General features: G+C 44.8%; 1 protein-coding gene across 1 annotated transcript in view; it reads right to left on the bottom strand.

Moving 5' to 3' along the window:
- Nucleotides 1-931: 931 nt before the first annotated feature.
- The window catches only part of LARP6 (La ribonucleoprotein 6, translational regulator), a 20719-nt gene continuing 12097 nt past the window's right edge, over nt 932-9553 (bottom strand). The window contains exons 2-3 of the mRNA XM_039856482.1: nt 6519-6729; nt 932-2501 (exon numbers count right to left, since the gene is read on the bottom strand). Coding sequence (XP_039712416.1) covers nt 1434-2501; nt 6519-6729 — 1279 coding nt within the window. The 3' untranslated portion in view covers nt 932-1433. The remainder of the gene's footprint in view (nt 2502-6518; nt 6730-9553) is intronic.

Genomic DNA, 9553 nt, shown 5'->3' with positions numbered 1-9553 from the left:
CGAGCCAGCTCCACCACCTAGCCATTAAACCTTGGACGAGTCAGTTATTTACCCACATAAAGTCTGTTTCTTCAGGCAAAAAACAGATATAATATCTGAACCCTTCCCATGTGCTTGTTAGGAGAATCAAATGAGATAATGCATGGAAAACCCTTAGCATAGTCCCTGGCATCTAATAATTCAATAATTATTAACAAATTCCATTAAATGTGGAATTAAAATCCCCCCAAATAGCAAGTGGGTACGCCAACACTATAATCTCACTCAGCGCTCTTTCTGTGACACCAAGGCATAGTGATAGTGGACATTAACCTAAGGAAAATGAGCTACCATTTATGGAGGGCCAACTGCATTTCAGACACTGACATCATGACAAAGCACTTAGTAGGGACACAACAAGGCTGAGGGGGACTAGTAAGTACCGTCCTAAGCTCACAAAACAAGTAAGTGGGGGTTGGTTGGGGGGAGTCACACTGTCTGACCTCCAGTCCTACACCTTCGTCCGTAACAGCGGTTCCCAAATTCCGGCATGCATCGGGATCACCAGAAGGCTTGTTAAAATCCAGATTCCAGGCCCCTCTCTCAGTTTTTGATTCAGCAGGTCTGAGGCAGGGCCCGAGAATTTGCATCTCTAACAAGTTCCCAGGTGATGTCCATGCTGCTAGTCAGGGGACCACATCTAGAGGCCTTGGTCTGTACTGAGCTGCCTTTGCTGGGTAGGATTCATTGTGACGAGAGCCGAGAGCCGAGGTGCTCTAAAGTCTGCACAAACTCTGCCGACCTCCCAGGCTTCTAGGAGCCCCAGGGAGAGCCCGGGGCTGCCCCGGGGCACATTCAAGAACTGTGTCTCTGTTAAGCTCTTCAGGGCCTCATGACACACTAACCACAGCCTTGTCAGACAGGCAGACTTTTGTCAGGCACAGTCTATGACTTCAGAGGCAGCACTCCCAGCTGGGTGTTTTATTATTTATTCACTTGACAGGAAACATACATTTGGTTCTAGAAGCAACCACGCTACCGGCTTAACTAGTTGCCATTGGACAACAGAACTCCTCTGGGTTCTCAGGAAGCCCCTGCATGGCCAACTGAGGACAGCTCAGTCACCACAGGGAAAAACCCTGCCCCAAAGAAGAGACTCACTGCCAGGCCTTCCCTGGGGAGCCTCTGTCCCATAGCCGTACGGAGCCATGACATTCACGCACGTTGGGCAGCAGCAAAACAACGGTCATGCTAGGAGGAACGGGTGTTTGGTCTTAAAGCCAGAGCGTACCAGACAATCTACATACATTACAAATATATAAATTAAGAGGTCTACATGTGTACAAAATCTTTCAAAGGGGACTTAATTTCATTTTATATCATGCCAGGTGTTTGTCAGAAGCTTGAAAACAGAGGTGGTTTTCGATGGAGCTGGTATTAAAAATAGAAAGTATTTACACATGGGCTCTGCTCCTCTCGTGCCCACCATGGAACCCTCTGGTGTTGTCAGGGCCTCTGGGCAACCGTAGCACCCCCACAGGTAAGCCATCTGCAGTCTGCATCTTCCGAGAGAGCAGGGGACTCACTCTGGGGCTCTTCTCCTGTGTCCCCATCTCGGCTTGGCGGCGCCTCCGAACCCAGGGGCTACCGGAGGGAGTGACGCTGCTGTCGGAGGAATAATCCATGCACTTGCGAAAGATCTCAGGACTGGTGCTAGAGTTCAGCCTGCCTTCCTCGGCCAGCGGGGATTTTCTGGAAACACCTTTGCGCTGAGCCAAGGGGCTGCTCCAAGGACTCGAGCACGGGGAGGCATTTGGGCTCAGAAAAAGATTCTGGTGGCCAGAAGGGCTGAGCTTGCTGGTGACCACATGCCGCCGGCCAGCCATAGGGGATGTGGGATTGCTCTCGGGGTCAGAGGAGCTGTTAGCGGAAGATTCGTCACCCATGTATTGAAGCTCCTCGACTCTCTTGTTCAGGGACTTGTTCAGATGGATGCTCACACTGGGCTCCTCATCCTGGTTCCTGTCTTTGGGAGGTTTCTTTTTGGGTGGCTTCATACCGATCAGGACAGCTTTCATGTTCTCTTTGCCCTGAGACTCTGTGATCATGAACTCATGGGCTTTGATGGCTGCTTCTACCTCCTCAAACTCCACAATGGCACACTCTTGAGCCCCTACCTGGCTGTATCGGCTGCTGATCCTCCGGATATCAGGGGGCAGCTCTCTCCCAGGCTTGAGGATCCTCACTGAGGAGATGACACCAAAGGTTCCGAAGAGCTTGAGCAGGTGTTCCATCACCTTCTCCTGCACCCTGCCATTCTTCTGGGAGGTGCCCAGATCCCATAATTTGGGGGACAGGTAGAGATCGTAGACCAGGAGCATCTTGCTGGGGAGGTTCTCGTTGGGGAAGAGCGGGACAGGGGTGGTTCTCCTCACCTTCCGGTGGTCCTCATTCAACTCGAGGGTCACTGAGTGCTTCAAGGCATATGCTGTGGTCCTCCAATCCCGTGTAAGGTGTTTCACCTGAAGAACACAAAGCAAATCTGAAAGGTCCTTGTCACCCCATGTCCTCCGCACTCGCCATCCTTCCTTTCCTTATCCCTGGAACCCTGGTGTATAGAATCATACCCAATGTGGGAGGCACTTAAAAATCTAGTGAACGAGTGAACGAATGCACTTTCTATGACATCAAGTGAGGCAGCATAGTTTAGGGCAGTGCTGTCTAATATAATTTTTCATGGTGATGGAAATATTCTACCCTCCACAAGTTTAGGGGTTAAACCTGCAGGCTCTGGAACAAGGCTACTGAATTCACAAATGTACAGCTCACCTCCGACTGGCAGTGAGACCTGAAGAGTTATTTAACCTCTCAGCGCCTCACCTTCCTCACCGGTAAACTGGAGATGTTAACAGTGCCTACCTCATAGGGCTGCTGTGAAAATTAAATGAATAAATATATACATGTCTACATCCAGACACCCGTTATATATATCTATAAAACTTATTACGGTATCCAGCTCACAGTGAGTACTCAATAAATATTAGGTGCAAATATTACATTTTCTCATTGTGATAGGACTGAGAGATTTTAACATTCAAATGCTTTTCTGAAGTTGTATTTCTGCAGTTCTGCATTTGATACAAAGAAAGTTCCAAAAGACCTTTCATATTTCATTATACTACCTCCTGGAAATAATGTGGACTGTTTCAACTTGAAATTAAACCCAACTTTGGCCTCGCGGAGGATGAAATTGTCCCCCTCCTCCCTTAGTGGAAATTGTGCGTATCAATGTTGCAGTATGTGAAAGCTATATTTATATCGTAAAACAGTAATTTTCAAGAGGCCACTTCCAGCAAAGGGAATGCCAGGGAGAATGAGTCACCCCCCAAAAACTGTGGAGGTGGGTGGAGTGGGCAGCATGAGCCAGGAATGGCGAGATCACCCCAAATCCTCTGAGGCCAGGCCAAATCAGCTGCTCTGCAGAGGAACCCTGAGACCAAAACAGCAGTTTCCTGGGACTCAAGAAGGGAGGGCTCCCTGACAGGGCAGCATGGGGAGGAGGGTACCTTGGCGGAAATATCAGTAGTACAGGAAGGCTCCTGGAAAGAGAGCACTGTCCACTCTAGCCTGTGGCCTCCAGGTGAAATGGCCCAGACTTGGGCTTAGAGTATGGGAACCCACACACAGACTCAATAGGCTGATCACCATGACACACACTAAGGGCAGAGAAAAGCAGGTCAGGCAAAGGGTCAGACTTCAGGTGGATAGAATCAATTAGGGATCCAGAAAGGGTGAAGATGATTACTGCAGGTCGGTGCCAGGCTGTGGAAAAGCCAAGCAGTGGCTCCCTTAGGGCTAGAACAAAACCCCTTAGGGAAGGAGCCCTCAGGAAAGAAGGAGAAGCCACCGCCTGAGCTTGAAGCCTGAGCAAAGGGCACCTGGGAGGAGGCCAGTGCTGTCTTACTCAGAGGGCTGGAGAAACTGCCAGATAACCACATCCAGTTGAGAGAGAAGCAGGCTCTGGCAAGAACCCAACACCCCTCCAGAGCCAGGAGCAAGGTCCACAGGGCAATCTCAGTCACAGTCTGAACATCCGAGGCCTGTGTCTGTGAGCCTTTAGAAGGAGTGGGCTTTGTACAATTACTAGAAGAACTTGGTGAGATTTTCAGAAACTTTGTAATTTCCCTGTTTGTTACCTTTGTCCTATAGGTTTTCTATTACGATTAGCAGGAAACCCTGTAAAAGGAAAAGGGCCTTTGCTCTCATTTTGGAGGTGTTGGGGCATCTGAGTCCACTCTGTGGTTAGTTTTCAACAGAGAAGACCCCTCCTAAGTAGTGGCAATTTAAAAAGGAAAGAAAATTGGGCTGACTCTTAGAGTCCCTGGGGAGGAAAAATGTAAGAGAAATGTGTAGGGTGAGTCCATTGGCTGCTTCATTTTGAGTGTCCCTCAAACACTACATGTGAAGGCCCACTACTGTTCTCTGCACATGTGTGATATTGTGATTTATAACAAGAAATATATATATTTGGTCTCCATCCCACTTCCTGTCACTATGCTCCTGAAACCTTTGTAACTTCCTAAGGGATAAGAGCACTAGGAGTATTTTTTATTCTAATGAAGTGACTCTCCGTGTTCTCCTGGATGGCTTCTGAATGGGAGCTGGTCACCAGAAAGACCAAGCCATGATTAGAAGCTTGGGATTTCAGCCCCCACCACACACACAAAATACACACACACACACACACACACACACACACACACACACATGCACATGCAGACACATACACATCCTTCAGAGAGGAAGAGAAACTGGAAATGGAGTTAATAATTGATCATGTTTACATGAAGAAGTCTCCGCAAAATCCCAGTAGCAGAGTTTGGAGAACTTCAAGTTGGGTGAACACATCCAACTACCTGGAGCGTGATGCACCCCAACTCCACTAGGAGAGAAGTCCCTGTGCCTAGGACTCTTACAAATCTCATACTATGTATCTTTTCATCTGGCTATTCTTCTGTATCCTTAATCATGTCCTTTAATAAACTTGTAAATGTAAGTAAGTGTTTCCCTGAGTTCTGGGAGCTATTCTAGCAAGTAATTGAATCCAAGGGGAAGAGGTCACATGCACCTCTGATCTGTAGCCAAGATGGACAGTTGTGGGTAACCTGGAGACCTACAACTTGAAATTGGCAGCTGAAGTGGGCGGCAGTCTCATCGGACTGAGCCCTTATCTTCTAGAATGTGATGCTCTCTCTAGGTAGACAGTGTCAGAATTGTAGGACACTCAGCTGGTGTCACCGAATTGCTTGGTGTAGGAACCCTCTCCCTCATATCTGGTGTCAGAAGTGTGACTACAGCAGTAGTGTGAGAGTAAAGGAGAAACACAGGAGGAAGAGTGAGTTTTTCATTTCACAACATAAAATGTCCCTTCTCTTCTCCTATACCTTGAAAACTCCTACTCATCCTCCAACACCCTACTTCAATGTCACAGCTTCTGGGAAGACTTCTCAATTCTCCAGGCAGAGTTAGTTGCTCTGATCGACCTGTCCCCAACAGAACCTATGCTCTTTCTTTTGTGGTACTGTAATCCTTCACTGATCGCTCTCCTTCACTGGCCTTTGCAAGGACAGGGGGAATGCCAAATTTATTTTGTATATCCTGTGCCTAATGCAGTACTCGGCATAGAGGATGAATATGTTTAATGAATAAATAAAGGCAAGAAAGCAACAGAAGAGGGCAGAGAATACCAGGAGGGGAGGCAGAGAAGAGCTCTGACGGAAAAGGGCTCCTCAGTGCTCCCTGACAAGGGCGCAGGCAACTTGGCCAGGACCCACTTGTTACACATCTTGTTATACAACAGGCCACGTAGTGCTTTTCCATTCTAGTAAACACACTTCCCCCAAGAGAGACACAGAGTTCTTACGCCAACTGGTCCGTCAGCTCTTCGAGAAGCAGGGCAAACACAGCCCAGTTGCTGGATGTGTACACAGCAGGGACATGTGGTCTGCTGCCCAGACGGCTGCAGTCATTAGATATCCCACATGTCCAACTATAGATGAGGGGGGTGGTATCGCACTGTAAAACAAAGGCTTTTTTGTTGGAGTCTTGGAGAAGACTCATCTCCCAGGGTAGTAAGTATTCCTTCCTCCTCTTATTTATTCAACTTGACAAATGAAAAGATTAGATTTCATGTAATTCTAGGCCTGATAGGTGTCTTGCAAGGCCATTGAGTCCCTTTGTCCAGGCACAGAATCCTTCTGGCCACTCACCTGCCTGGCAAGAGTGCCAGAACTCTACTAAAAATAAGCAATGTTATTTCGGCCGAGACCTGTGCCAACACCCAGGACCCTTTTAATAGTGTGGGAGAGCATTCCTAAAAAGAACCCTAAGTCCCTTCTCTTGATCATTTATCTTATTTTCAGGCCTCAGAGGAAATAAAAATATTAGTCATTACATTTCAAGGGAGTAAAAGTTATTTAGACCTATAACCCAAAACACTCTTGAAATCCTTGAGGCAGCTTCTGAGAACGAAGCCTCACCTTTTTGAAGGATGTGAGTAGCTTGACGCTCACATATCCCAGCTTGTTCCTCCTCACATGCTTTAGCAGAAAGGCGTCCTTCTCCAGGTTTTCATCAGAGAAGTAGAATTCGATCTGATCCACTAGTTTCTTGATTAACTCCTCGTCCGGGGGCTTCCACTCCTGTTCCAGGTCCTCACGCTCATTCTCACCCCCACTTGTTGTGGCACCACTAAGACCAGAAGGAGACACTGGGTGTTATAAGCTGAATTGTTTTCTTCTGGCTAGAATATATATGTTGAAGTCCCACCCCAAAAAATGTGACCTCCTTCGGAAAAAGAGTCTTACTGATGTCATTAGTTAAAGTGAGGTCACTAATCCAGTATGACTAGTGTCTTTGAAAGGGGAAATCTATAGACACACACACACATGTGAAGGTGAAGGCAGAGATGGGGTGATGCAGACGTCAAGGAACATCAAAAATTGCCAGCAAACCACCAGAAGTTAAGGGAGAGGCTGAGGACAGATCTTCTCCTAGCACCTTGAGAGGGAGCACGCTCCTGCTGACACCTTGATTTCAGACTTCAGCCCTCTAGAACTTTGAGGCAATACATTTCTAGGCCCTTCGGTTTGGGGTACCTTGTTACAGTGGCCCTAGTAAACTGCACTGGGTCATACCTGAACTGGACTTCTCAGAGGGGTTGATCTTATGGACACAGGGGATAGATTTCGCCTCCAACAAGCTAAGAAATTGAGCTTTTGTTTTAACAAGGAGGGAGGATTATTAAAATAACAACACCCTCTACAAACATTTATGCGCTGCTCTACCATTGACAGGTTGTTTTTCAGATACACTTATATTTTCCTCCTCACTCCATCCTGCAAATCTCAATTTCTAGAAGAGAGTTTAGAAGAACAAAGTCCCAATTCTAGAGTTAGGCTGCTTGGGTTTGAATTCTGACACCACCATTTATTTATTAACTGAGTCAAGTTAGGCAAGGAACTCCACCGCCACATCTCAGTTCCATTATCTGTAAATTGAGAATCATGATAGTCACTCTCTTGATAGGATTATTGTGAAGATTAAATGAATACATACAGTATCCAGAAAAGTGCCTTGCATTCCCTTAGAGCTCAGTAAATGACAGATACATTTATTTGCTCACTTGTAAGAAGCAGATCTGGTTCAAACTCAAATTTTCCATCTCCACAGCCGGCACACATAATACCTTCCAGGTTTTGCTGGGACCCTGCCATGGAATCTGGACACATTCCCATTAAGGGGCCTTCTGAATGAAACCCACACCCACCAGCAGCTCCACTAAGATGGACTTCCCCTCCCTGAGAATATTAGGACATGAGAACAAGCCAAAGAAATCCTGGGCAAAGCTTCTTTAAGAGGGCCAATCTAACACAAAGAGATTATAAAAATTTTAAAACCATAAATATTTAGGGAATTTGTGATTATCCACGTCATAATGGATACCATTATTAGAAGTTATCAAAGGCGCGTTCTCTTTTGTATATTCAATTACCAAGTTAAAGTACATGTTATACAAGTACTATATATATTATTTTTTAAAAAATGAATTGGTTTAAAATTACTTTCAGAAAAAAAATAACTGTTTTTCTAGTGGCAGCTTGATGTCTAATAAATGACCACCAGACCCAGAGCTTTCATTAACATGTTCTGAGCAGAGAGAGCAGCTCCTTGGACAACGCCCATACCCAGTCCACCTAAAGCATCAGTGTGCTTCTGCTCTGTTGCCTGGCTCCCAAGAGGGCTCAGAAGGTTCACAGCAGCATTATTCTCAATAGGCAAAGCACAAAAGCAACTCAAGAGTCCATCGATGGATGAATGGATAAACAGGATGAGGTATATACATACAGTGAAATATATTTCAGCCTCAAAAAGAAAATTCTGACCCATGCTACAACATGGATACTTGAGGACATTATGCTAAGTGAAATAAGCCAGTCAGAAAAGGGCAAATAATGTGTAACTCCATTTACATGAGGTCTCTAGAATAGTCAAATTCACGGAGACGGAAAGTTAAGTGCTGGTTAATAGGGTGGGGGAGGGGTGAACGGGGAGTTATTAAATAACGAGTATGGAGTTTCAGGTAGGAAAGATGAAAAAGTTCTAGAGATGGATGGTGATGATGGTCACACAATAATATGAATGTCCTCATGCCACTGAACTGTAAACTTAAAAACGGATGACAAATTTTTTGTTAGGTATATTTTACCACAATTTAAAAATTGTTTTAAAAGGAGTCTTCAGTACAAAAAAGTAGGTATGTTTGCATGTATACTATGTGTCCTTTATAAAGAAGCAAACAGTTAACATTTCCCTGGGATCAGGATTAAGCTCTTAAGTAAAATAATCAACCCATAAAAGAAAAAGGGTAAGGTTCAAAAGTAAAAGTATTGTAAACATTTATTGTGATAGTTTAAACCTGGAAAAGGCACATCCAAATATGCTCTTCAATTCCAGCAAAATTTTCACTGACTCTAAACCACCCCTCAAAAAAGTGATTGTGGAAGAATCAAAATGAAGATAAAAAATAAATATTCTGTCAAGAGAGAGAAAAAAAGAAATAAACCTATCTCATAATTTTTCAATTCAAAAATAAATATAGGCACTGGTTCATTTTTAAAATGAAGAGTTTTAGTTATTTGCCTGTAGACAGTCTGGAAATGGTTTTTAAAATACCTAATGACCCAAGGCAAATGTTTATGAAGAAAAAAAAATGGTCTGGGAGGCTAATTTTAAAAATATGGTTTTTAAAAAGTCTTTTTAAAATAGGATGATAACTAAACTAAGGGAATATATTAAGGCAGCCCATAGGTATAACAGGTCAAATGCAACTAAAACATTGGATAAGCTGAATATTTTAGAAGGTCTGTAAAAGATAACTGTGGCAGACAGTCTGACTCACTCAATATCTAATAGCGGATTCTTCCTCACTTGCCTTTCTTTACTATACAGGCTATAAAAAGAAAGGGAAGGAAGAAGAGGGAAGGGAAGGGAAAGAAAGAGAAGGGAAGGGGAG

Source organism: Pteropus medius, unplaced genomic scaffold, assembly GCF_902729225.1.
Source record: "Pteropus medius unplaced genomic scaffold, Ma_sr-lr_union100, whole genome shotgun sequence".
Lineage (NCBI taxonomy): Eukaryota > Metazoa > Chordata > Mammalia > Chiroptera > Pteropodidae > Pteropus > Pteropus medius.
The sequence above is the reverse complement of the archived record's forward strand: the minus strand, read 5'-3'. Positions and strand labels throughout refer to the sequence as shown.